This window comes from Osmerus mordax, chromosome 5 (assembly GCF_038355195.1).
Source record: "Osmerus mordax isolate fOsmMor3 chromosome 5, fOsmMor3.pri, whole genome shotgun sequence".
Taxonomy (NCBI): Eukaryota; Metazoa; Chordata; class Actinopteri; order Osmeriformes; family Osmeridae; genus Osmerus; species Osmerus mordax.
The window spans coordinates 19,612,261-19,638,035 of record NC_090054.1 but is presented as its reverse complement, the minus strand read 5'-3'; the positions used below and the strand labels follow the sequence as shown (position 1 = coordinate 19,638,035).

At 49.7% G+C, this 25,775-nt stretch overlaps 5 protein-coding genes across 8 annotated transcripts; 3 read left to right on the top strand and 2 right to left on the bottom strand.

Moving 5' to 3' along the window:
• Window positions 1–1,915: 1,915 nt before the first annotated feature.
• Window positions 1,916–5,273, top strand: ndnfl (neuron-derived neurotrophic factor, like). Its single transcript, XM_067235733.1, has 3 exons — window positions 1,916–2,178; window positions 3,129–3,253; window positions 3,823–5,273. Exons 1-3 carry the CDS (start codon window positions 1,916–1,918, stop codon window positions 5,271–5,273), a joined length of 1,839 nt encoding a protein of 612 aa, XP_067091834.1.
• A 1,244-nt stretch (window positions 5,274–6,517) lies between these two features.
• On the top strand, window positions 6,518–7,965 carry LOC136943315 (dnaJ homolog subfamily C member 9-like). Of its 2 annotated transcripts, none has more exons than XM_067236586.1 (5): window positions 6,518–6,734; window positions 6,832–6,972; window positions 7,154–7,408; window positions 7,485–7,571; window positions 7,667–7,965. In XM_067236586.1, exons 1-5 carry the CDS (start codon window positions 6,561–6,563, stop codon window positions 7,742–7,744), a joined length of 735 nt encoding a protein of 244 aa, XP_067092687.1. In that variant the 5' UTR covers window positions 6,518–6,560; the 3' UTR covers window positions 7,745–7,965. The 2 variants fall into 2 exon arrangements, with proteins under 2 accessions (XP_067092687.1, XP_067092688.1); XM_067236587.1 differs by having other exon boundaries at window positions 7,672–7,754.
• A 1,187-nt stretch (window positions 7,966–9,152) lies between these two features.
• fam149b1 (family with sequence similarity 149 member B1) lies at window positions 9,153–16,809 on the bottom strand. 3 transcript variants are annotated; one of them, XM_067236493.1, is made up of 17 exons: window positions 16,694–16,708; window positions 16,314–16,583; window positions 15,652–15,771; window positions 15,203–15,347; window positions 14,600–14,745; window positions 14,138–14,296; window positions 13,776–13,928; window positions 13,035–13,216; window positions 12,577–12,722; window positions 12,039–12,107; window positions 11,464–11,576; window positions 10,962–11,186; window positions 10,678–10,801; window positions 10,345–10,470; window positions 9,759–9,834; window positions 9,490–9,627; window positions 9,153–9,268 (listed from the first exon to the last, which is right to left on the bottom strand). In XM_067236493.1, the coding sequence occupies exons 2-17, from the start codon at window positions 16,358–16,360 to the stop codon at window positions 9,186–9,188; spliced, it is 2,052 nt and encodes a 683-aa protein (XP_067092594.1). In that variant the 5' UTR covers window positions 16,361–16,583; window positions 16,694–16,708; the 3' UTR covers window positions 9,153–9,185. The 3 variants fall into 3 exon arrangements, with proteins under 3 accessions (XP_067092594.1, XP_067092593.1, XP_067092595.1); XM_067236492.1 differs by having other exon boundaries at window positions 16,314–16,809; XM_067236494.1 differs by lacking the exon at window positions 12,039–12,107 and having other exon boundaries at window positions 16,314–16,809.
• Window positions 16,810–17,200: 391 nt separating this feature from the next.
• Window positions 17,201–22,746, top strand: ecd (ecdysoneless homolog (Drosophila)). Its single transcript, XM_067237043.1, has 14 exons — window positions 17,201–17,316; window positions 17,534–17,773; window positions 17,878–17,995; window positions 18,098–18,185; window positions 18,362–18,540; window positions 18,655–18,847; window positions 19,069–19,197; window positions 19,343–19,468; window positions 19,561–19,646; window positions 19,777–19,886; window positions 20,525–20,768; window positions 21,039–21,106; window positions 21,335–21,549; window positions 21,710–22,746. The coding sequence occupies exons 2-14, from the start codon at window positions 17,569–17,571 to the stop codon at window positions 21,929–21,931; spliced, it is 1,983 nt and encodes a 660-aa protein (XP_067093144.1). The 5' UTR covers window positions 17,201–17,316; window positions 17,534–17,568; the 3' UTR covers window positions 21,932–22,746.
• Window positions 22,746–25,497, bottom strand: si:ch211-248a14.8 (uncharacterized). Its single transcript, XM_067237044.1, has 5 exons — window positions 25,297–25,497; window positions 24,399–24,551; window positions 23,836–24,040; window positions 23,321–23,612; window positions 22,746–23,193 (listed from the first exon to the last, which is right to left on the bottom strand). The coding sequence occupies exons 2-5, from the start codon at window positions 24,524–24,526 to the stop codon at window positions 22,796–22,798; spliced, it is 1,023 nt and encodes a 340-aa protein (XP_067093145.1). The 5' UTR covers window positions 24,527–24,551; window positions 25,297–25,497; the 3' UTR covers window positions 22,746–22,795.
• Between the last annotated feature and the right edge of the window lie 278 nt (window positions 25,498–25,775).

Below are 25,775 nucleotides of genomic sequence, written 5' to 3'. Positions count from 1 at the left end.
AGGTGCATTCAGCGTAAGAGGTACTTAAAGCAATTGCAGTGGGGTGCCTAGAAATCTGAGACCAACAGAGAGGAGATAGAAGAGAGAGGAAGAGAGGGAGAGAGGAAGAGAAAGGGAGAGAGAGATACACAATTACACAGTCTTGTGCCACTGGATATAAAGACAAACAGGAATGGTGGCCGGTGCATCTCTGTCGTGATCTCCTTTTGTGTGAAGGAGAGTATTTTTAGAGAGTGTTAGTTAAGTTCAGTAAGCTCCCTGTCACCCTCTGTCTTGGTTTATCTATGTTTCTTTCCCTCTCGGTTTCTCTCTCTCTCTGTTTGTCTCTCTCGCTCTCTCTAGGACATGGCCTTTTTGCCTTATGAAAATTCAATGGCCCATAATTTGCTGAGGAACCTAATGCATATTTTATCAACAGACGCATTTTGAAGAAACAAGTGTGCCAAGCTGTTTTCTTTTTTTGTCAGCTCTTTATCAAGATTGAATGAGACAGAGAGAGAGACAGAGAGAGAGAGAGACAAAGAGAGACACAGAGAGAGAGTGGCAGAGAGAGGCAGAGAGAGAGAGACAGAGAGACAAAGAGAGACACAGAGAGAGAGACACAGAGAGAGAGAGAGAGAGAGAGAGAGAGAGAGAGAGAGAGAGAGAGAGAGAGAGAGAGAGACAGAGAGAGAGAGCACGGGGGATGGCAGAGCCCATGTGACACCAGTCCTGAACCCATTAGACATAGAGACATGGGGTTAAAATCAACACCAATCAACCTCAATTGTGTGTCTCTCTCCTTCCTTCCATCAGTCTCTCCCTATCCCCATCTCTCATTTTCTATTACTCACAACCCCATCCCCCCAGCTCTTATTTCCCTCCATCCACAATCCTGTCTCTTTTCCTCCTCCTCCTCCTCCTCCCACACTCTCCCTCCCTCCGTTTCAATCTCTCTCAATTCCTCTCCCCTCTCTGTAAAATCTTTATGGCTGTTCACTTTGCAGGGATAATGAGAGCTTCTTTGGTGTGCTGCTGCTGTGAGATGGGAACCTAGGTCCCGTCTCCAGTGTACCTGCCTGCCCTGATTGTCATCTGATCTGTAGGGCACAAGGAACCTTGACGCTAACAACACCGTCAAGAAAAGGAGGGGGTGGTTCGAAAGAGAGGTATTTTGTGGGGGGGTTTTTTGTGCGAGGAAGATTGTGACTTTGAACAAACATGTTTTTCCCCATGGGGACGAGAGAGCAGTACCTGTAATCATGGCGGTTTATTATCTCGGCAGGGAGACAGAAACAGTCCGAGACCCAACTGTTTTCAAAGTTCTCCTGGCTGTGATGGTGTTCGTCAGGCGCAATCTGCATGTCTGTCGGATCAGGCTGCAGCATCTCCAAGTGCTGTTAGCTTCTCCTTACTAAAGTGCCAGTGGGTTTTTTTCTCTCCGTTAACAAGGCCTGTAACAACCAGCACAATCGACCTTATGTTAAGACAGCAAAACCCATTTGAACGGCGTAACTATAAATAGAGGTATACATTCAAAGGACCTCATTTCCGAGCGATATTTGCAAACCACTTCATGCTTTGAAAGTCGTGCCGAGCGATTTTCCCCTCACAGAGTGCCAAGCTGTGCTATACAGATCCCACAGTAGGATGGCATGGCAATTTCTTTCCCGACATGAATAATTCTGTCTGAATAGCCGAGAAGTTTCCTCATATCAATGAATCATCAGTCGCTCGACCTCTTTAGGCCTCCCGTCTGTGAACTGCTCGCTGGGGTGTGGAACGCAATCGCGCCTGCGTGCGTGCGCACGTCCGTCTGTGCGCGATGAGACTGATGGATGTCCCTGACCTTTCTTCCCGCTCTTTCAGACCCCGCAAGATAAAGCGAAGTGACCGGGAGAAGGAGTCTGTGTGTGCGTGTTGGTGTGGGAGAGGAATGGCACCCATGGCCCTGCCCTGGTATTTGTGCCTGGTCTTGGCACTGCTCCCTGGCCCCTCCTGGCAGAAGGGGCCCTCTGCCATGGCACTGCTCCCTGGCCCCTCCTGGCAGAAGGGGCACTCTGCCATGACACTGGAGAAGGGGCACTCTGCCATGGCACTGGTCCTAGCCCCCGAGAACGAGGTGCCACTTCGCCCCACATCCTGGCTGCCCGCAGGGAAGCTTACTACCATCCACCTGCCCAAAGGACGCACCCGCAGGTAATGTGTGAGTCCACACACACACCAGAGGGAATGGGGTAATGTCGCCACTTTGCCATACTTAACTGACAGATGAGAAAGAACTGTGTTGTATGGTAGTGAGATTATCACAGACAGATATTATTTCCGATTTATCCGATGTATTTCATCTCCATGCTAACGGCCACTTGGTCCGCTCCTCCTCCGGTCCTTTTGAGAGGCTGGAGTTTAGCACACAGTCACCCCGGAGACAGGCGGTCCAGCCCACTTAGCCTGAACCAGAGGGAAGCGTGCCAGTATCAGCTCTCAGGAAACCCGGAGCTGCAAATTAGGAAACGTGTGTCCCTGTGTGCTGCAGTCTGTCCGCCGCTCTCTCGCAGAACGAGGCGGCGGGAAACATGAAGCGAAAGAAACGTCAGCTAGCTAACGATGATTTAAATTAATCTATCAATTAAAAAGGATGTAGCGCCCTTGAGCTCGAGAGCAGGGCACAGCTGTAAACACAGATTAAATAGATAAAGATAGATAATAAGGTTATTTTTCCCGGCACAGAGGCAAGAGGACATGATGGCATGGATGAGTTGCCTAATCACTCAAGGATTCATCATTAAAATGCAAAAGATTAAATAAAACTGTCTGATTTGAAGAACCCTCAACAAAAACAATAAAAACCAGTGATGTGTTGTAAGATGTACCATGCATGCTAAGCACGATTCTAGACAGTTAAACAATGAGAGATAATCATCAAAACAGAGCAGGTCGATGGAAGCTTATCACCAAACATTGCTTGTGACCTCTCCTCTACCATCAAAATCTGCATCAGTTTGTTAAAAGCCATAACTGACAAATGCTTCAATGACAGCACTTAAAAGTAATGTCCGAACAGTTACCGGTTCTTAATTCTCTCATTTTTGAAATACCTAACAAGGTTGTCCGGTATTCCTTGTGCTGTGGCGTTTCTCTCTCCCCAGACTTTACTTCACACTGAAGAAGAAGGCAGCCATGATGTCAGTGACCGTCAGTCCATGTGACCTGCCCGTGGAGTGGACCCTGATTGGCCGCAGCCTGAAGGATAAAGGCCCAAAGAGTCTGCACTGTGAGTGAGGACAAAGCCCACACACAACTGATCTCAGTTCATGCCTCCTCAGTTGCATTACACTGCAATCTGAATGGATGCCAGAGCCATACTATTTCATGAGGTCCAAAGTCTTATTTGTTGGTCATTGGTTGCTGTCTACAAGACAGAGTGAGAGACAAGAAAAGATAGCTGCTGAACAGCTCTGAGAAACAAAGGCAAAACATAAAAACATGTATTTTACTTTACAAAAGTATAAAAAGTATATCTGTGTGTAGAGATTTCCATATGTATGCACAACTATTTCCTGGAACAGACCCTGCATTGCATACCACAACTCTGTAGATTACTGAGGTAACTACATTATGAAGTTATAAAGTGATGTATAAATCATTCAGGAGTGTGAACACAAGGGTCCTAGATGTTCCGCTGAATAATTCACTTTGATAGTGTAACATTTGGTCTCGCTCCATGTATCGGCATCAGACGAATCCATAAATGTAACTCCATACAGACATAGTATGTGTTTGTAAACTGTGAGAGACGAGATATTCACCTTCAACGATTCAACAATGTTCTTACCTCCACAGGGAGCTCAAAGAAAAGTGTGCCAGAGGTTTGGTGGCAGGCTCCAGGGATAGAGACCAAGATATACACCTACACTGGCAATGCCATGGACACCTACTCGGGTCCTTCCTATGCCCCGGCCTCCATTTACATCCTCAGGCTGCGGTCCAAGGAGCAGGACACCAGTTCTGCCGTGTACCTCCACGAGGGGCCCGGTCCTTCAGGGGCGTTCCCAGAGCTTCCCCCCGATCCGCGTGTCCACACCCTGGGTGTAGGGATGACCAGCGTCACCCTGAGCTGGAGCCCCAGCAGCACCCAGGCCAGGTTGCCACAAAGCCAGCCCAGCTACGAGTACTGCGTCCTGGTCAACCGCCAGCACAACTACCGCAGTCTCTGCGCTGCTCGCGAGGGCATCCGGAGAGAGAAGGAGCGAGAGAAGACGAGGGAGAGAAAGGAGAAGAAGAAGAAAGTGACTGTGTGGCCCATTCTGAAGGACTGGTGGTGGCAGCAGTGGGACTCCTTCCCTGACCCCAAGTCCCCTGCCACCGTGTCCGATGACAAGTACGGCGACCTGCCGTGTGTCTGTGAGGGCCCCGACAGTGTGTGTACCGTCTCCGACCTGTTCCCGGACACCCAGTACTTCTTCGACGTGTTCGTGAGGGACCTGCTGAACGGCACCAGCGCTGCCTACACGGGGATGGTTGCTAGGACACACGAGGAGGCGCGGCCGGCCATCTCGGCCCTGAGGGAGGGGGAGCTGAGGTGGGTGACCTTCAGAGACGGAGGATCCTCAGAGGAGTTCTTCAGCTTCCGCCCTCGCGGCTGGCAGCAGAGCGGCCTGCTGACCCTCCAGAGCTGCAGGGGGAGCCAGAGGGTCAAGGTGACCGTGTCTGGGAAGGGCCAGGTCCTGAGCTCCCAGGCTGTGGGTGAAGACCTGGTTCAGATGTGGCTCCAGGGCAGCCCCTCCTACCTCATCCACCTGGAGAGAGAGGGGACCACCGGCCCGGTCTACCAGCCAGCCTCCGACCCCGCCGGAGCTCTCCGGGCCTCCGTGAAGATGCAGACGTCCTCTGCGTACCACCGTAAAGGCGTCCCCTCCCTTCCCTCCACCCTGCAGATCAAGTCCTTCAACAGGCTGCGGAGCTGCGACGCCGTCACCCTGGCCTGGATGGGGACGGAGGAGCGCAGTCTGTACTGCGTGTACCGCCGCAGGCTGGGCGACAAGGAGGGGGGAGGCAGGGGGGGGAAGGGGGCCGCCACGGGTGCCTGCGTGGGGCCCGAGTCTCGGTCGGACACTGAAAGGGTCCTGTGTAAATACTTCCAGGAGCTGAACCCTCGGAGGGCCGTTACCACGGCTGTGATCGGGGGCCTGGAGCCGGGGGTGGCCTACGTGTTTGATGTGTATCTCATGAGACGCTGGGGCATCCCTGTCAAGTACGCCAGCAAGACCATCCGGACCAGGAGGGAATGCTGAGCTGCTGCCCCCTGTAGGATCTCTCTGATCCCAGTCGAAGAGATGCGCTTGGCAGCGGCAGCCATGGACTTGAGCCAGGTGATTTAATGAGACTGAAACCATAACAAAGCCATTCTACGATGAGGAAGACTGTTAAGACGTGGTACGCCCTCCGGACTAGAGATAGGTGGATGTATATGGACACTGAGTACCCTTGTGAAGGGGGTGCGTAGACGCAGAGAGGAGAACTGTACACCAGCAAAACCATTCCATTCTTGAGTAACCTGCTGTGCTTTTTTCGTTGTTTTGTTTTAGTTGTTGATGATGTGCCAGTTGTCCAAGTACCTGTTCTGTTGATGAGCACAAAGAGAGATGAAGGAGTTTTTTTAGATGACAAAAGAGAGAAAAAAAATCAACACGGTGCCAAATATGCAACATAAACAGATGGAACTGTAATTGGACTTAACAGTGGAGAGCTTGAATTTAAAGTGTCTATCTTTAGTGCTGCGTATTGTGCCGCATTTTGTACAGATTGTGCAGAATCAGTGTGTAATCTTGTGTTCTGCTTTCGCATGAAGCAGACGAAATGATTTCGTGTGTTGTTGTGTTCGATGTTTTCTTGTGCTGCTTTAAGTGCACCAATAAAGTCACACTAAATATAATCTCTCTAGTAATTAATCAACATGCCAGTAATGGCAGTTAACCCAGATGCATGGCTAATTGGTTTGTATGGTTTGTATGTGTCGGTTTCTACGGGTAAAAAAGTATGCAGAATGGCCCTGCGATTTAAAACTGGGATAATTAATACAGTTGGCAAATTGATTGTAATGTACCTTTAACCCTTAGATAGATTAACATGGACTTGAACTTACTTTGACCCATTCTAATTATGAAAGTAGGCCTAATAATACAATTTCTGTTAAACACACTATCGCTGCATTATGAACAAAATAGAGGCAAAGGACAAACATTTTCAATCGAATATTAATTACTTATTCTCAGTGGATAAACATATGGTGAAAATATATTCTAACACGGCACGATTTTATAATTAACTATTTCGTATGAACTAGCACTCCCTGTACAAAGTTACATTTTTTATTTCTTCATCCAACTATGCGTACAAAACGTCATATAACACACACCAATAGGAGCGCCCTTAAACCGTGACGTGTTTTTGACAGGAAAATAAGCGCGCCGAAATGCAGAGGTAGAGTAGTAGCGGTTCCTGTTGTTTATATTAGCCAGCTGATATTTCTTAGTTACTAATATCAAAGCCTATCAAATATCGTCTTGAAACTGAAAAAGATGGGTCTATTCGACCAGTGTCGGGAGCTGTTCAAAACCGCCTGCTTGTACGAAGTTCTAGGAATCACAAAGGAGGCGACTGATGCAGAGATCCGCCGTAGTTACTACAAGGTGTCATTACAAGTCCACCCTGACCGCGCGCCGGAAGACCCAGGTGCGACAGAGAAATTCCAGGTATACTGTTAAAACAATTCGTAAGGTTGTATTATTTGCAACTGGAAACTCAACACTCTTACAACAAAGCATTCGCCTTCTGTCCTTTGACTGTCAGGTGCTTGGAAAGCTGTATGCTGTGTTGAGTGACAAGGAGCAGAGGCGGCTATATGACGAGCAGGGAGCGGTGGACGAAGGCGATGATCTGTTGACTCATGACCGCTGCTGGGAGGAGTACTGGAGACTGCTGTTCCCTAAGGTGCACTGCTCATGCTCAGTCGTAAATGACCCTCTGCGATTGAGACTGAGTGAAATTCAGATCATTTCCTCAACGGCTGTGTTTAATCAGAGTGCCTAGGTGGTCGTGAGGGTCACATGTGTAACACCAGAATATCTATTCTCAGTCAGGTCTCTCTCTGCCCCCTTCCCTCCTCTGACAGATCACAGTTCAAGACATCAAGGACTTTGAGAGGACGTACAAAGGCTCTGAGGAGGAGAGGGAGGATGTGATGCAGCTGTACAAGCTGCATCAGGGGGAGATGGATGCCATCTTGGCATCGGCGCTGTGCTGCTCCCAGGATGATGAGTCCAGGTTCGCTGACATCATCCACGCCGCCATCCAGGCGGGCGAGGCCCCCTCCCACCCCGCCTTCACCCAGGAGGACGACAGGAGGAAGCAGGCACGCAAGCAGAAGGTCGGCTGGGTGTATCAGGCTCACTTCCTGTTACGCTCCTCAGAGACCTTGTCACATTGAACTCTTTCCTGTCCAGGCTGATGAAGAGAGAAAAGAGGCAGAAGAGATGCAGAGAGAGATGGGACTGAGAGCAGAGGGTGACAGTCTGGTCATGATGCTACAGGTAATCCACACATAATATGGACATGCATTACATCACACAATCTGACAAATATTTTTTTAGATGCGATGCTGAACACAAGTGACCCTTTTTTTCAGCAAAGGCAGAAATTGCGAGAGCAGAGCTTCCTGTCTGACCTGGAGGCCAAATATTCCAAGAAAGGAGCGAAGAAGTGAAGACAGCCATCTAAACACCTTAAACACTGATAACTGTTCACTGATAACAGACACGTTTCGATTAAAGTTTGTCAGTGTCAATTGACAAATATTTATTACAATATGGTTTTGGTACACATTTTGAGTTATTTTTGTAGCGAGGGATGGATGTTTGGCTTGAAAGGTATATGTATGGGGGTTGTAATTGAGACACAGGGATAAGGCCAATTCCAGTGCCACTTTCTTCAGTTGGCTTAACTATTTCTTTGATCCTCAAGCTTGACCAGTACAACAAAACCATTTAATGAAAGGCCCCAAAAACGACAACAAAAGTGCATTGGTAACTGTAGTGATTCTCATAACCAAACATTTGATATTGCACAAGGCTGCATCAACACACCTATCTGAAGCAGGGACCAGTTGGTTCCAGACTGCAGGAGGCCAGCTGTCTGACGTGAGGGGAAACTCCAGGAGACGGACTGTTTCTGAGGGACTTGAACTGGGGCGCTCAGCCCTGCTTAGGGCGCTTGTTCAGCCCTTTTTAAAGATCGGTCGGACAGTGAACGAATCATTCGATGGCTGCTTTCCTGCAGCAAGCCTCCACATGACTCGGTTTCCGTCCGAGCGTAGGGTGTTTGTGAACGGAAGGGTGTACATGCTAAACCGGGTGCTGAGGAGATTTTTCAAGGAAGATGAAGACACTGTTAATACAATCCCTGTATTCCTGCTGGTGTCTGATGGGGCTTAGACTAAGCCCTGATGAAATTGAAGGCTCCGAATGGATACAAAATAAATCATCAAATCTACGCAGGTATCCTTTACATGTCATGCCTATCTCCGGTGTTGTCGCTTACAGTCCTTAACTCAGTATAAATAAACCAGCCCGAAAAAGAGTTTCTGTGCAAATAGCTTTTTTTTTTCCTGTGTGGTTAGAACTTATTCCCTGCATAGTATCACATCAGTATGGAGAGTAGCCATTCAGATTCATGCAAAAAAGACATTTAAATATATTGTATATACATGCATCCAAACCTTCCATCCAAACAGACATACGGTATTACAGTACGTACAATGCTGGAGTTCAAACATTGAAGACAGGTGAAAGGTCAGACAGCTAACTGTCTTTGGCAGCCATGTACGCTGAGAGTTTCAACATACAAAAATAGGGCTCTAGAAAACAACAATAAAAACAGAATTGAATAAATACCACCAAGCTGTGTTCTATAAAAGTGATGCTGCGGTATAAAGAGTCACTATTGCGATGGTGGTGGAAATCCTCCGGGCCTTGGGCTGGGCTGGGAGGAGGTCGTCTGGGGCTGGGAGGAGGTCGTCTGGAACTGGGAGGGGTGAGGAGAGCTGGAGCATGGAGGGGGGGTCTGGGGGAGGTGGGAGGGTCTGGGGGGAGGTGGGAGGGTCTGGGTGGAGGGTCTGGGGGGAGGTGGGAGGGTGGGGTCTAGGGGAGCTACAAGCCAGGTTTGCTACTCCGAGATGTGATTCCCCCTCTGCTGTAGGTGCGGGCTGGGGCCGACACCGGCACCAGCAGGACTGAGGAGACAGGTGGGAAGAAAAATAAACATATTACCAGAGAACATACCGGAACAACCCTGTACACTGATCTACACTGATATATCCCATGTCTGTAATGTCTCTGTCACGTAAACACACCTAATCAGCATGTTTTCTTCCAACACGTCTGACTACTTTACTCACTGAGGACGAACCTCGTGGTTCTGGTTCCTGGTTACCTGTGGGCGGGGCCTGCTTACCTGTGGGCGGGGCCTGTGCCTGAGGTTCCTCCTCATCCTCGATGGGGGAGTGTCCAAGCGGGTGATGGATGAAGGAGTCCAGGAAGGAGGAGCTTCCGATGCCCAGGCTGATGCCTGTCACACCGATGCCCAGAGAGTCTGACAAGGACAAGACACACAGTTCTCAACATGGGGATGGGGTTAGCTCGGCGGTTAGAGCATTTGACTGCAGATAAAGAGTTAGCAGGTTCAAATCCCACCCCCCTTGTGCTGTATGAATAAATATACACCTGTGCCCACGGACGCCCGGCCAGGCCTTCCGATGTTGTCCAGCACGGTGAAGGAGCGCCGGTACGGGGTGTCTGACTGGAAACAAACCAGGAGTTTAGATGAGGGACTCTGTATGTGCGGCCCTGCCCTTCCCCTGTAGGTGTGTGTGTGCTCTACTCTACTCACCCTGTAGGTGTGTGTGTGTGCTCTACTCTACTCACCCTGTAGGTGTGTGTGTGTGCTCTACTCTACTCACCCTGTAGGTGTGTGTGTGTGCTCTACTCTACTCACCCTGTAGGTGTGTGTGTGTGCTCTACTCTACTCACCCTGTAGGTGTGTGTGTGTGCTCTACTCTACTCACCCTGTAGGTGTGTGTGTGTGCTCTACTCTACTCACCCTGTAGGTGTGTGTGTGTGCTCTACTCTACTCACCCTGTAGGTGTGTGTGTGTGCTCTACTCTACTCACCCTGTAGGTGTGTGTGTGTGCTCTACTCTACTCACCCTGTAGGTGTGTGTGTGTGCTCTACTCTACTCACCCTGTAGGTGTGTGTGTGTGCTCTACTCTACTCACCCTGTAGGTGTGTGTGTGTGCTCTACTCTACTCACCCTGTAGGTGTGTGTGGTGTTGGGCCGTGAGAACACATCCAGAAGATGATGGCGATCGCGAGGAATCAAACTGCTTGCTTCCTCTGTCACTGCGCTGTGGGCCCGACTGGACAACCCTCTCTGACGCTACGCACGCACACACACAGACATACACACACATGGATACACACACCATTAAAAAGGGCCCACATGCATTATTACTACTTCATATAGTTTAAAAAAGGATTTGCTGACACTGTGTATGCACCTGTAGAGGTCTGGACTGCTGTAGTGCGTGTGTGTGTGTGTACCTGTAGATGTCTGGAGTGCTGTAGTGCGTGTGTGTGTGTGTACCTGTAGATGTCTGGAGTGCTGTAGTGCGTGTGTGTTCTCGGCATCTCTTGTTCCGATAGGGGGGAGCAAGGTGTTTCTGCTCAGAGGCATGGGGGGAGAGGTCAGGCGGTCACTGGCTGTGGGTCTGGACACACACACACACACACACACACACGAGAAGGTCAACAAATGAAACAGAAATATAAACTATTCTAATCTGTCCTGGAGGGAGGAACCCAGTCAGAAGGACAGGAATCAGATGGCAGACCAGACCCCCCCCTTTACCCCCCCTGCCCCAGACTCACAGGCGAGTCCCGCGGATGACCTCATCCATGGAGCCTGTGGCGCTGGGCTGGGTGAGGCTGGGGGCCAGGGGCAGAAGGGTGCGGGGGGGTGGGTTCCTGCGCCGTGCCGACTGGGGGGGGCGGGACAGAGAGGAGGAGCTCTGCTCCAGCGCCCGGCGTGGGCGGGGCTTGCTGGAGGGGACAGCGCTGGAGCCAGGCCGCTGGGACACCTTCTCCTCTGGGTCCCTGGAGAGCAGGGAGGCACAGGGACGAGTCACGCTGGGATTTACGGAGCCAGAGCAATGAAATGCCAAGGTTATTCAAACACAATGCAACAAACATAAGCTTTTCTACGAAGCTAATATGTAGAAAGGCAGAAGGCAAAAAGAATAATAAAACAAACAAAAAAATCCCCCCTAGTTTTTTGGGGAAAGGTTTGAAAAACACGTTCAGAAAGGTTTAAAAAAAATTAGAGAATGTTGAAACTTTGTTGTGTGTGAAAAAATATTTTGGAAAAAATTACAGATTCCTGTCAAGAACTCCCAGTGTCCTTTGCTGCAGGGGGATCCCATGGATTACAATGAGGTCGTTCAGGTTGTGGTGTGTCACTGTCGCCCCGACTGGTACTCTGCTGGACTGCAGGAGGGTCAGGAGGAGGGAGAGCAGGGTGGGGGAGGGAGGGAGGGTGGGGGAGGAGAGGGGAGAAAGAGGGGGAGATTTAAAACAGTAAACGCCGATCTGTCCCAAACCAACAGGCTACCACCAAGATCAGTCTACATGCAACCAAGTCAGGGGAACCCAACCTATCTGGTGCAGTCCACATCAGCAACACCCACCAAGCACAAACGCACAACGTACAAAACGACAGCATTCAGAACAGAAAGACCATGAAAGTGAGATGTCAAGGAAACAACGAGACAGTCAGTGGTGTACAAAGGAAGGTTAAACGGTCACGTTCGGTGTGATTCAAACAGGCACAAGCACATTCAGCCTGCAGAGGAGAGGAACACGACAACACGGGGGCACAGACAGTGTCACATCCCAGGAGGGGCAGGCCCAGGAGGGGCAGGCCCAGGAGGGGCAGTGTACTGTACATACACTGGAGGGCTTTCTCAGCTTTTTGGGTTTCCGTCTGGGATTGTGCTTTGAGCCCCTTGACTTTGTGGTCTTTGGAAGAGAGATCGGTGACCGCAGAAGGAGAGAGTAGGAAAAGAAAGGAGGATGTGAGGTGGAGGTAGAGTTGCATCAGACAGGGGTGGTGCAGACAAAAGGGTGACAGTAGAGAGGAGGGCAAAAGGAGGGGAAGAAAGAAAAAGTAGTACAGGTTAATGATCGCTACCACAACAGAAACAGAGGAAGAACAGGCAGAGACAGTAAGACTTCATGATTCGTGTGTGAAGCAGTGATGGAAATGCCTCTTTTCAGTGACCAACAGCAGGATCTCTCTATCGTTGTGCAACTAGGTGCTCTGGGCATGAATCTCCACCCACGCTTAGCGTCAACAATTCTCCATCTATCTAACATCTCTCACATCTTTCCCCAAACTGACCACTGAGACCAATCTGAATGTGTTTACAGCTTTTGGTGTGTTGGATGCAGTCTCCAGGGTCGCCCCCTGGCTACGGGGTTAGCTGACCTGTTGCTGCAGGCTGGCAGTGAGGTGGGGCGGCCGGGCCTGTCCCAGGCGAGGCAGCATGGTGGGCAGGGCGCTGGACAGCAGCAGGAAGGGGTTCTGGGAGTCTGGCTGGGCCAGGCTGAAGCTGACCGACGTCTTTTCATCATCTGTCCCCAGAGGCAGAACAAGAACACGAGGATGGATCAGAAAACTACTGTGTCTGGTAGCGCTGATTCCGGTACTATAGTGGAGTCCTGACTAGTGTGTCTCTGTACTGTAGTGGAGTCCTGACTAGTGTGTCTGTACTGTAGTGGAGTCCTGACTAGTGTGTCTCTGTACTGTAGTGGAGTCCTGACTAGTGTGTCTCTGTACTGTAGTGGAGTCCTGACTAGTGTGTCTGTACTTTTGTGGAGTCCTGACTAGTGTGTCTCTGTACTATAGTGGCTTGTGACTAGTGCATGCTGACATGCTCCGCCCACCTGAGACACAGCCCTCCCAATGACGACGCACCAGCTCCTCCATCCAGCCAATCAGCTCGCGCCACACGTCGTCAAACAGCAGGTCCAGCACGGCCTGCCGCCGGCAGCGGTAGGGAGACACCGGGGGGAGGCAGGGGCGCCGGCGGCCCGTGTCCGGGCACCCGCTGTCCCGCTCCTCGTCCCTGCCCGGCGACACCACCGTGGGAGGAGGGTGGACACACAGGAGTTAGGACAGAGAGACAGCGAGGCAGGAGGGTGGACACACAGGAGTTAGGACAGAGAGACAGCGAGGCAGGAGGGTGGACACACAGGAGTTAGTACAGAGAGACAGCGAGGCAGGAGGGTGAACACACAGGAGTTAGTACAGAGAGACAGCGAGGCAGGAGGGTGGACACACAGGAGTTAGTACAGAGAGACAGCGAGGCAGGAGGGTGGACACACAGGAGTTAGGACAGAGAGACAGCGAGGCAGGAGGGTGGACACACAGGAGTTAGGACAGAGAGACAGCGAGGCAGGAGGGTGGACACACAGGAGTTAGGACAGAGAGACAGCGAGGCAGGAGGGTGGACACACAGGAGTTAGGACAGAGAGACAGCGAGGCAGGAGGGTGGACACACAGGAGTTAGGACAGAGAGACAGCGAGGCAGGAGGGTGGACACACAGGAGTTAGTACAGAGAGACAGCGAGGCAGGAGGGGAGACCGGGGTGAAGGTGGGCGTGGCGTTGTGGGAGGAGACTCACAGGTCTCTGGAGTCGTACGCCAGGTACTCCTCCATCAGCCCCTCAGCCTCGATCACCTGGGGTCTGTCATCAACCTCACAGCCAATAGGAGGGGGTTCTATCTCCACCACACAGGGCTCGGAAAACACTGCCCTCCTGCCCTGAACACACAGCCTGCCCACACACACACACACACAAAATGCACACAAAATTAATACAAAACATTATCGGTTTAACCAAGTAGACATTGTGAACTGTACGTCCTGTGTATAGAGTTGACTTGGCTGTTTGACAAGCCACTCTGTAAGTAGGTCAGAAAGCACAGAGCAGGGCCATCCATAATTGATGTGTTGAAACAGCAGCCGTCGCAGATCAGAGCTCACTCCGTGCCCTGCTTGTCCTTATCCTGGGGCCTGCCCTCCTTGCCTGCAGCTGGGGCCAGAGATGGCGCGAGGCCGGGGCTGGCTGTGGAGGCCCTCCCTGAGGTAGAGAACCACTGGAAGCCCTCATCGCTGGGACACACCAGCTGAGTTCCCAGAATCCTGTTGGGAAGACAGAACCGGGAAGAACCCGGATCAGCCGGTGACAACTGAACATGTAGCAGAGTTAATGAGCCGAAGGCCTGTGCGTTGACAGAGGTAGATAATTATGCTGTCAATGTTTTGGAAGAGTTGGAGGAATATTGCATCTCACTTTCAGCTCTAGGAGATTGAATGTCATTTTTCTGGAAATGTCCTGGACTGTTTGTGAGTGTGTGTGGGGGTGAGAGCGTGTGGGGGTATCTGGGTGAGAGCTTGTGGGGCTATCGGGGATGAGGGGCTGTGGGTGTGGGAGCGTGGGGGTACCGTAGGTGGGGGAAGCGGGAGGCCCACTGCTGACACTCTTCCTGGAGCCCCCGGAGATGCAGCCCGCCCCCCCGCCCCTCATACAGCTCCTCATCAATCTCCTCAAACATCTGCTGCACCTGCCGCGACGCCGCCTTGTCAAACTCCTGAGAGACCATGACAGAGAGAGACACAAGGGGAGAGGAAGAGAGAGAGATATAGAGAGAGAGATAGAGAGACACTTGTCATAGCATGCATCCCTTTTCCAGCTGCTCATCAATTATTGGCAGCGCATCGTTGAGCTGTGTTTATTTCACAGCAGGCCACAGCATGCATGATGATGAGCTTGGATCCCTGGTGTGTGTGTGTTTTTAATTGTCACAAACACTGCGTGTCTGCTGCGTGTGTTTAACAAGGATTTTGTTTCAAAGGTGGTCTCAGGACAGGGTGTGTGCGTAAACAGATCATTGAGTTTCAGAAAAGTTTTAGAGGACTAGCTCAGTTCTGTACCAGCACACACACACACAGTGTGTACACACAAACACACAGACAGACACACACACAGTGTGTACACACACACACAGACACACACTCTCACAGCAGGACATGAGAGGAAGGCCTCACATCGTATCCCCATGAGAAGACGGAGCTCCTCTCAGTAGAGATCCCTGTTCCTGCGTAGCTGTGGATCCCTGACCAGGAGCGGGTGGTGTCTCCCGTGGTGACCGTGGGACAGTCCGATTGGCCAGACGCCGCAGACGTCTCCGAGCTGCAGAGGGGGAAACCGTATGACCTGATACGTTTAGAACAGTGACCGACCAATCAAATCGTTGAATCAAATTCAGACGTGAAGCTGCTCCCCCACTGCATGATGTAACAATCACAATCAACCAATCAGGAAAGGCGAGGCCATGTCCTTGGCAACCAACGGTTTCGCATTGTTTCCGTAACTTAATCAATGCATATATCCCGGGTTGGATATGCGATATCAAGCCTTGCCTTTATCTGGGACTAGTGAAGAATAGCCCAAGGCTCAGCCCCAGGTCTAGCTAGTTGGGGTCCTAGTACCGTACCTGTCGTAGGCAGACACAGCTTCTCTGAGGTCATGCAGGAGAGGCGGGGGGTGGACCAGGTCATCATCTGCCTCTTCTGGGAGGGGGTGGTGGTCTAGACTGCTCCGGGACAGACCACGGCTGGAACAAAGCAAGATCACACACATCTTGAATCATTCATTAACGTTCACCTCACTACAAGTGAGATCATGGGTGTTATTAGACACTGGCACAGAGTCTAATAACCGCCGAGCCGTAAAGCGAATGTGGTGGTTGTGGCGTGGCAAACAACATCGATCAATCGATCAAGCTCACCCATCTGTAAGGGAGACAAATTACTTGGGGCTGACAGACAAATTCCCACAAATGGGATCAATATACACTCATGTTACGCCTTCAGTGTCAACTGATCATGGAGCTGCGAGCATGACTGACCAAGTAATCCCAGAGCGATCTGTATTACAAAAACGACACATCACTAGGCTTGGTCTACCGTGTTTACACGTAGCCTTGAATATGCTTTTCCCTATCACGATACCAGGCATTGGGCCCAGCAACATCCATATGAAGTCCTCAAAGATTGCAAAACAGCTGGTTGATAAGATAGAAAGGCATCAATATATATTTTATCACAATAGACTGCTGAAACGTCACGAATACTTATTGGCATAATATGTACTCACATCTCTAAATTGTGCGATACGGGCCGCCTTGAGTATCGTGAAATCATTATCCTTTTCTCCGTTTTTCATCGGCTGAAGCCCTCCGCTCTCACCGTCCTTGTTGATTCCATGCCCCGCTGACGCTTTTGACAGAGGCTAGGCATGTTCTCTCGGCTGCAGATTGGTATCATATATGAGCCAGGACGTAGCTACACAGGCGTCGTTGTTGTGTTGCTTTAAGTAGCCAGCTAGGCGTAGCTAGCTAGCTAATACTATAGTTAGTGGTCACTCCTTGGAAATAAAGTATTGAGATTAAAACGTTAATACGTTAGCTTGTTAGCCAGTTAGTTAGCTAGCTCTAACGTTGTCGGCGTTCTTGAAGAACAGTATAAGAAATGTACCTGAACACACTACATACGACTCATTTATATTTGTATAGGTATACTGTAGATGAAACACAATTGCTGTTTCGCTTGCTATTTATCTGTCGACTTCGTTTAACAGCATCCACCACTTCAGATCCATAGCTAGCACCACACAAAAACAATTACAAGGCTGTCATGGATACATAATTTCTCAATCCCAATGCTTCCTGGGAAATATATTGAAAGCTCTCGTAGACTGACGTTTGCCGACAAAGAAGTTAAACTACAGCTCCCGGCTTTCTTGTCGGTTTTTCATGTTGTGCTTCTGAATGTTGTCCGCCACCCCATTGACAACATTGCATGTGTTCAGACATGTGTATATTTATGTAACACAAATGTCCGTAGAGTGAAACTGTTTTTGTTTAATTTAAAATATTTTAATTAATTACCAGAATTGGTTTCACCGAGCATTGTCAAACTTTTGTGAGATATTACACTTAGACAGGAACTATTGGTAATTATTAAGTTTGATAGCCGGAGGAATTTCGTTGTAGGACAAAACAGAACTGGTTTTAACGGCGTGGGAACGTCATGCAGTAATGTTTCTCAAGTTAGATACTATATTTTCAGTGTCTGCGGTTCCAAAAGTGTTACGAAACGTAAGAACTTATGTTTATTTTAATGCAGTAAGAGCTTCGTTGCTTTCACATCCATATCGACGGGTGGCTACTAGCTAACTAACTTGCCTTGCTTGGTACTACTCTTTGTCAAGATGAAGCCTAGAAGTACTGCTAGCGATACAATTGAATGTTCAATACTGTACAGTCGTATGTGAAGGTACCCTTGTTGCTTTTTTACGTTTTTCTTTCCTCTTAGGTTACTCAGTGGGTCTCGGCTAGGCAACCCATACCATGGACCCGCTGAAGAGAACGGTCGTTCATGACGACATGGTCCAGTATTACCTTTTCCTGGTTGAGCCCAGGGTTTCTGATCCACTGGCCAGTGAGCAGTGTCTGCAACGTCTAGTTGAGGAGATCTTAGCCAAGGTGACTCCCCTTCTCGTCCAGTACATCTGGCATCAGCAGCCTTTCAACCTCAAGTACTGTCCCGAGAAAGGTACGTCATCAGAGCGAAGATGGCCCACACGCACACGGGTATAGACACCCAGTCTCAACTGTAAATCGATCGTTACTAAAGGTTTGACGTATGTTGATGTGCAGAAGGCCTTCCTGCCCACATCAAAGGGAGCACTCAGTTTGGAGACAATGTGGAAGACGAGTGGTTTATCGTTTACCTCCTACTGCAAATCACAGAGTCCTTTCCTGAGTTGGCAGTGAGGTGGGTCTGCGGAAGGATGTATTTCACTGATTTGTTTATCACTATCAAGACAATATAACTATTTTGTGTTTTGTCAAGTATTGACTATTGTAACTTTTGCAGGGTTGAGGACAATGACGGGGAGTTTCTTCTCATTGAAGCGGCTGACTATCTTCCCAAATGGCTGAACCCAGAGAGCAGCGAGAACAGGGTGATTCACGGTCTTAACGTAGCACTCAGTGTCAACACATTGTTCATCCCGAACATCTCTCCATCTGCGTTAAGTTTAAACCAACAGCAGTTAATCTGTGTCTCAAACGCAGCTCTTTATCTAGGAGGTGAGTGTCTCGTAACCATAACCTTTGTCTCGTACGGTTCTGCTGCCAGGTCTTTCTCCATAAAGGAGAGCTGCACATTCTCCCCTGCCCGTCCCGTTCCAGTGAGGTGGGCCTGCCCAGGGACGTGGTGCCCAGTGTGGCCCAGGCCCTGGACCTGCTCTCCTCCCACACCCAGGCCTGTCTGGCCAGCCCCAACATCCGGTCAGCCCTGGCCAAAAGACTGGATGGGTAAAGAAAGCACCCCAAACATCAGTAGTGTTGGTCTTAGTTGAAATATGGTGCCAGTGTCTTAACAGCATGATGTTTTTATGGTTGTGTGTGTGTGTGTGTGTGTGTCTACAGATACCCAGGGAAGCTTCAGACCACCTTGCACTTCGGCCATTGTTTCCTGCCTGCTGGCATCATTACAGTGTTGGCACAGAGGCCAGACCTGCTCGCACCAGCGGTCTCTGCGTTCTATCTGCGGGATCCGGTGGATCTTCAAGCCTGCCGGACATTCCGAAACTTCCCTCCAGATACCAGAGTCCTCACCTCGGTACGTGCAGCTGTTGATCAACTTCCCTATAGTTAGCATGTGGATGCGTGGACAAGGGACTTAGCAGTTGCCGGGGTTAGAAACATAGCTAAGTAGAGTCAAATGTGTTGTGTACAAGGATTTATGTTTACATGAGAGTTTAAATCTTACATTGGTTTTGACATGCTGATCCTGGGTCTTGTGAGTTCTGGTCTTCACTCCATCGCATGGTCCGTTTGCAGGTGAAGTTCACCCGCTGTCTGTACGCCCAGCTCCAGCAGCAGCACTTCAACCCTGACAGGAGGAGTGGCTTCACCCTGCCAGCCCGCTCTCACCCCCAGTATCGAGCCCACGAGCTGGGCATGAAACTGGTGAGGTCCCCCCGGACAGTTTCTCTTCTCCTGCGCCTCACATTTCCCATGGACTAGAGTTTATCCAGATCTCCCTGTGTTTGGTACTGACTGTCTGTCTGTGTTTGGTACTGACTGTGTCCGTCTGTGTTTGTGCCTGCACCAGGCTCATGGGTTTGAGATCTTGTGCTCCAAGGGAAGACCCCCCTCCTCAGAACCAGATGTGCCCATCAGCTGTAACCCCTTGTGGAAAGGTTTTGTGGATAGTCTAAAGAAGAACAACTACTTTAAGGTGTGCAGTCCCCCCCACCCCGCCAAAAAAAGTCCTGCATTGTCATAGTGGTTTAGGTTGATTCACATTGTTGTTGATGTTGTCCTCTGCAGGCTGAACTAGAGGGGTCAGCCCGCTACAGAGAACTGATGATGTCAGCGCAGAACTTCTTCAAACAGTCAGTAAACCAAGGACAGAGGTCAGTGCCCTGTAAGAGACATCAACGGAACCGCTGGTTCATATTCTAGACGGGAATGCTTTTGGTGCTCAGTTGGACGAATCATTAACTTTTGCATGTGTGTGTGCCATCTGTGTGTGTGTGTGTTTAGCTCCAGCAGCAAGTCTCCAGGAGAAGAGGTGCTGCAGCTGTTGCAGAGCTCTCCTCTCCCAGACCTGGAGCACCTGAGGAGACAGGAGACCCTTCTGGCTCCAGAGGACAGTGAGTCCTCCTCCCTCCTGCTGTACTCCCTCCTGCTGTACTCCCTCCTGCTGTACTCTGTCACTGCTGTACTCTCTCACTGCTGTACTCTCTCACTGCTAACCTGGCTCAAATAGACTTGCAAATATGGTTGTATACATGATCCGTCTCACCAACTGCACAATTATTTGATTTGCCACTTCTGTAGTAAATCAGATATTTTAGAATTATAGAAACGTGACTAGTGCAGAGCATATGAGGGGAGTGAAGCGGTGAGAATCTCTGCTCCTCGCTCAAAGATTCTGGGTCGGGCCTTCAGACTCGTGGGGTCAACCTTCCTGGAGCGAAATTGGAGCGGGATATAGGGCAACGCGCCGTCCTTTTAAAAATCCCGCTCAGTGCTCTGTCCAAAATCCTCACGCTCGCTCCGCTCACATGCTCTGGACTGGTGTCTCACCACTATCGCAGTCAGTTGGAAATTCCTTCATGGTTTAGTCATTGAAGCTTATTCATTCTCAGATAAGGTTTAGAGAACTGTTAAATTATTGAGCTGGTCAATAGGCTCACAGACCGTTATCAAGAGTAAAAATGCCTCAATGTTTGTCTTTAACAAAAATATTTGTCCTTCTATTGTTCTCCCTGGCGATGTGTGTGTCCAGGTGACAGCTGGCTGGACATCTCAGCCCAGGAGCTGGAGCATCTGTTGGAGGAGAGAGGGGGCAGGGGTCTGGGGGGGGGAGGGGGGGGCAGCTCGCGGCCCCCCTCCTCTAGACGAGCACCAGAGGTCAGGAGTGAGGAGGTGAAGGAGGAAGAGGAGGCCAGTTATAGTCTGGTTGCTGTGACCCAAGGGATGAAGAACTTCATCAACGCCATGTCTTCACACGAGGGCGCAGAGCTTCCCTGGTGAGACTGGCTGACCGGCCGACTGACCACAAACTGAATGATTGATAAAATGTTGACATTTTGTAGTTAATTTTTACCTTGAGAGGGACGGCCACTTGCATGCAATAAAATTTACATACAATTTGCTTAGGGCTTTTGACAGGTTCTTGTGCCGTCTGTGAGCACCAACATGAAATCTCTGGACCTGATAACACACCTTTCAAAACACTTGACAAAATGTGACTATTGGTAACCTTGAAAAATCAGATTTTTTTTTCTTCTTGCCCCCAGGTCCCATTCAAATGAGCCATTCCAGTTTGATCCAGACTCCTTAGCCAGTGCACTGGACAAACTACTGGGTCAGTTGTACACACTGCTGTACACCACAGACACGTGGGATTTGTAAACACCTACATTCTTTTTATTTATTTTTATTATTAATTCATTTTCATAATTTTCCATTAGGGTCAAGGTGCAGTAAACAGGGAACATTTAAACTGTGAACATTTAATTTAAAACAGTTTTAAAAGGTGTGTTGTTAAAGACTGTCTCCCATTTTAAACTGTTTACTGACGTGTTCTCCTCAGGGGCTAAGGATGAAGAGTTGGATTCCGATGACCTCGATGCTGATGATGATGATGATGACGATGATGATGAGGAGGGGGTGGAGGAGGGGCTGGGAGGTTCTTCCCAGCCAGGAGGGCTGGAGGGAGCAGAGGCGCTGGATGGATTGAGGAGATACATGGATGAGATGGACCAGGAGCTCCTGGGCACCAACGTGGGTCAAAGCTTCACTCAGAAGGTACGGGAGAGATCTCCCACCAGCTGTTTGCTCTCCTCATCAGTGTGCGTGCAGACGTGTGAAGGAGATTACAGAATGAGGAAATGGATCCTAGTTGAACACGTTTAGCGTTGGTTCGATCAGCCTGTCATACAGCTGTCTAACGGATGTTTTGTGGCAGGATGGAGCAAAGTCGGCCCTGGGCACCGACTCCCCCAGGCCCACAGGGGGTGAACCTCTCCAGGGGGAGGAGGAGGAGGAGATCCAGCCTCTGGATGTGGACCTGAACCTGGTCACCAACCTGCTGGAGTCCCTCAGCTCCCAGGCTGGGCTGGCTGGACCTGCGTCCAACCTGCTGCAGAGCATGGGCATCCACCTGCCCCCTAACACTGACCGCTCCTGATGACCAGAGACAGCACCCTCCACACGGGGCCTGCCAGAACACAGACACCAGACAGACCCCAACACTGCACCAGCCCCGGTACTCAACCTGGATGATGACGGGTCCAAATGTTCGTACATATGACAGTTCAAAACTGCCCTGGACACTGCCTAACAACCATTATGAATTGAGACGTTGCCATGTGTCAGTATAGCACTTAATAAATCAAGGCAAAATAGTGGTTTGTAGATGAGTAAATGCAATACTTGGAATTAACTTTATATATTCTTTTCTAAATAAAATATTGAAAGATTGATTTGTTTTTAGCATTAGAACAGCAATTTTTCCATTCCAACTAATCTAACATTTATCTAACCAACTGTACTTTGTGCTTTATTGCACATAGCGTTCATGATTAACTTAACAGGATTCTCCAATGTTATTAATCACAAGTTTTAGTGCTCAAAGGAAACTTGTAATAACCGGCTTTTTTTTGTAATTTATTACTTTAGCTTACATAGCTTATTTATTACTTTTAGCTTCTCATGTTCAGACGCTAGTGCCCAGTTTCCCCAGAAGAATTAATTGAAAAAGCTTTTAGTCTGGGAAACTGGGCCTACATGTCTACAGGTAGCATGTGAATCAATCATGATCATTTAGCTTATCAAAAGGTCAGCCTCAAATACATCCTCTCAGTTCCATCATGCAAGGTATGTTTTGTAGTCCCTTCTGATGGTAGCATTTCTCCGTTCCATTCCGGAAGTCTCACAATGCTCTGGTCATAAGCTGCATCTGTCAGGCTGCACCAGGGTGTCGAAGTCTTTGACTGTTGGGAGTGTAAAGTACAGCGCTGTTTCATATCGTGGCCGTATTTATTCGGAACCACTAGAACCTATAAAACGGCTGCACTAAGGTCCGAGCCGTGTGTATGAGCGCCGCGACCAGCGGCGACAAGCGAAGTGCTGTCACGTCCACCAGGAAGTGCTGAACCATCCCCAGGAGCAGGATGGCCAAGAGGTAGCCAATGAAGAGCAGGTTGTACCAGCTGGCCCCGCCCAGAGCCTGGGGGCCCTTGGGGTGCAACAGACACAGGAAGCCCAGGATCAGGCTCTGGTTCACCAGCAGGGTGAAATACAGGTCAAAGGTCGAGACGTGGGAGCCAGGTCGCCGGAACTCCACCTCTGCAGCCTTGGCCATCCAGGCCAGAGCCAGGCTGTGGAGGAGCAGGGCCAGAGGGGCGTACACACACTCCAGGGGCTCCACCCTCGAGAGGCCCAGCGATGCTGCAAGGGAGGAAGGGGGACGGTGGTTTGAAAAACGGGACAATTCCATACAGACGCGTTCGACTTTAAACAAGACTTTGGAAATCTCGGAATTCAGAACACCTGGGCCCCCGGACTCGACACAAACCTGTGATGGCGACAGAGGTGACGGTCACCACGGTGACCACCGTGACGTGGAGCAGAGGCGACCGTGCCAGTCCCAGGCCGTGGCACCAGCCCACGCTCAGCAGGGGCAGCAGCCTCATGGTCAGGGGGTACAGGCCCGAGTGGCTGCTCTCAGCCCACATGCCCAGCACTGCCTGTACACTGTCGCAGATGGAGGGCACTAGGAGCCTCTCTCCCAGGGACAGGGAGTAGGGCTTGAGGGGGACCAGGCCCAGGGCGTGGAGGAGCTGCAAGGCTAGCAGGGTCACCAACACCTTCAGGGGTGAGGACGACACGAGTCAAATGGAGGGCTGGGATGTTCTCGCGAGAGCAACAGTGATTCGTTTTTTTGGGTGTGTCAGAGAATCACTCGTGTGATTCCTGGGAATCAAATTCCCAGGAACTTTCCCAAAGCTGCTGACGCTCCCTTATTAGCACACACATAACAGCAAACACACCATAATAACAGGCATCATGTCAGGGTGAAGCTGGTCATACCTGGGCGAAGCAGAGTGGCACAGCATATGGGTAGTGATACTGTGGTACGAAGATGTTAGCCACGAAGCAGCGGAGCTTGTCAGCCAGGATGTAGAGGACGGTCACCCCCAGGATGGCGATGATGCCCAGGGCAGGGAGCAGGGGCTTCCACACAGGACTGGAGGAGAACCGCCTGAGGGCTGCGACACACCTCCTCCACCTGGGGCTGAGCAGGGGTCGAGACACATCGTCAAACACTTATCAGGGGCAGATATCCCTGGGAGTGTCCCTCCCTTTCACGTACGACGTCGTCGGTTTGACTTTAACCACCAGGGGAGTGACCTCCCTTTTGGATTTTACATTTTCATTTAGTCATTTAGCAGACGCTCTTAATCAGAGCGACAGGGACATTCCCCCCGAGGCAAGTAGGGTGAAGTGCCTTGCCCAAGGACACAACGTCAATTTGCACTGCCAGGAATCGAACAGGCAACCTTCAGATTACTAACCCGATTCCCTAACCGCTCAGCCACCTGACTCCCTTTTACTGGACTGTCGTGCGGGATACGGTTAAGGTGGTCTCTTACCGTTCTGAGACAAGTGTGGTCTTGACCGTGTCCCAGGGGTCAGGCGCCCCTGTCCAGCTGCCTGGAGGGGGGGACAGGAGGGGCTTGAGTTGGATCATCACCCCCTCTAATGGAGGTCCTGGAGACATGAAGACACAAGTCCCTCGCTCCTCCCTAAGAAGAGGGGAAAACATTGTTTCAATGACGATGTTGTAATCGTAATGGTGGCAAAAAATACTGTACTTTCGACAAAAAGGTATATTATACTCGTACTATAATGGCCCGTCGAAACTAAAATCAATTTTGAGCACCGCTTGGCGTACTAATTTAACTGTGTGTGTTGCCAAAATACACATTTACATTACATATAATAGTACTTTATATGTTAAGTACATTTACATTTTGTCATTTAGCAGACGCTCTTATCCAGAGAGACTTACAGTAAGTACAGGGACATTCCCCCGAGGCAAGAAGGGTGAAGTGCCTTGCCCAAGGACACAACAACATTCTGCATGGACGGGAATCGAACCGGCAACCTTCTAATTATTATCCCGATTCCCTAACCGCTCAGCCACCTGACTCCCCATCAAGTAACAAGCAGGTGCTCAATATTGATTTTAGTTTCTATGGGAGTATAATATACCTTTTTGTCGACAGTACAGTATTTTTTGCCCCCATTACCTAAAGCTCTCACAACAATTCAAACTAGGATCTCATGGTACACACTGTAACATGTTACAATCAGAGACCAAGGTTTCTTTTTTTCCCAGAATTTGTCAATTGTTTACATACACAAAATAACAAATACCATGAATAACAGCAATAAAAAAAACGAATCCAAACATGGAAAATTAAAATACATGAACATTCAGACAAATAATAACATGTATATGTTGTTTAATTGGTAAGGAAGACATACCATTTAGAGTTTGATGTCCAGCCATGTTGATTTATTTGTATCTCAAATATTCATATTCCAAAAGCTCCTATCATCCCTTGTCCACGCAGTATCACAACATGAACCAACCGTACAGACTTACAACTGAGAGAGAGGAGAGGAGCAGGCACCCAGGCAAGAAATCAGTCCTGTTTTTCCAGAGAGAAAGTCGGTTATGTCCTTCTGTTCAGAACCTTGTGATTAAACGGAGAGAGCAGAATGCCTGTCCCTCTCACACTGACCTGACCAAGCGTTCAGTAAGGCATTGACCAATCCTGGACTTTGTTCTGTGGCTGGCTATCTGCTGCAAGAATACAGAGCACAACGCCTCAAGTTATCTCTCCGCTTTGTGGACTGAGGATCCTGACTTCGTATCGTGACCTTTACTGTTCTGAGCTTTATTCTGACGTTCTGATCCGACTCTTGATAACAAACTAATCAGGCATAAACTCCTGAATCTG

Bases quoted from the DNA above. Each gene is read 5' to 3' on its own strand.
- ecd (XM_067237043.1), top strand. From the start codon at position 17,569: ATGGACCCGCTGAAGAGAACGGTCGTTCATGACGACATGGTCCAGTAT. The intron at 18,541-18,654 runs GTAAAGAAAGCA...GTGTGTCTACAG, and splicing joins CTGGCCAAAAGACTGGATGG to ATACCCAGGGAAGCTTCAGA. The intron at 18,848-19,068 runs GTACGTGCAGCT...GTCCGTTTGCAG, and splicing joins ATACCAGAGTCCTCACCTCG to GTGAAGTTCACCCGCTGTCT.
- si:ch211-248a14.8 (XM_067237044.1), bottom strand. From the start codon at position 24,526: ATGTCTCCAGGACCTCCATTAGAGGGGGTGATGATCCAACTCAAGCCC. The intron at 24,041-24,398 runs GTAAGAGACCAC...ACCCCTGCTCAG, and splicing joins ACCACACTTGTCTCAGAACG to CCCCAGGTGGAGGAGGTGTG. The intron at 23,194-23,320 runs GTTTGTGTCGAG...CCTCCCTTGCAG, and splicing joins CACCTCTGTCGCCATCACAG to CATCGCTGGGCCTCTCGAGG.
- fam149b1 (XM_067236492.1), bottom strand. From the start codon at position 16,360: ATGATTTCACGATACTCAAGGCGGCCCGTATCGCACAATTTAGAGAT. The intron at 13,929-14,137 runs GTGAGCTCTGAT...GTGTGTGGGCAG, and splicing joins AAGGACAAGCAGGGCACGGA to GCTGTGTGTTCAGGGCAGGA. The intron at 9,835-10,344 runs GTGAGTAGAGTA...GTTTGTTTCCAG, and splicing joins ACACCACACACACCTACAGG to TCAGACACCCCGTACCGGCG.
- LOC136943315 (XM_067236586.1), top strand. From the start codon at position 6,561: ATGGGTCTATTCGACCAGTGTCGGGAGCTGTTCAAAACCGCCTGCTTG. The intron at 6,973-7,153 runs GTGCACTGCTCA...CTCCTCTGACAG, and splicing joins GGAGACTGCTGTTCCCTAAG to ATCACAGTTCAAGACATCAA. The intron at 7,409-7,484 runs GTCGGCTGGGTG...TTTCCTGTCCAG, and splicing joins AGCAGGCACGCAAGCAGAAG to GCTGATGAAGAGAGAAAAGA.
- ndnfl (XM_067235733.1), top strand. From the start codon at position 1,916: ATGGCACCCATGGCCCTGCCCTGGTATTTGTGCCTGGTCTTGGCACTG. The intron at 2,179-3,128 runs GTAATGTGTGAG...CTCTCTCCCCAG, and splicing joins CCCAAAGGACGCACCCGCAG to ACTTTACTTCACACTGAAGA. The intron at 3,254-3,822 runs GTGAGTGAGGAC...TTACCTCCACAG, and splicing joins AGGCCCAAAGAGTCTGCACT to GGAGCTCAAAGAAAAGTGTG.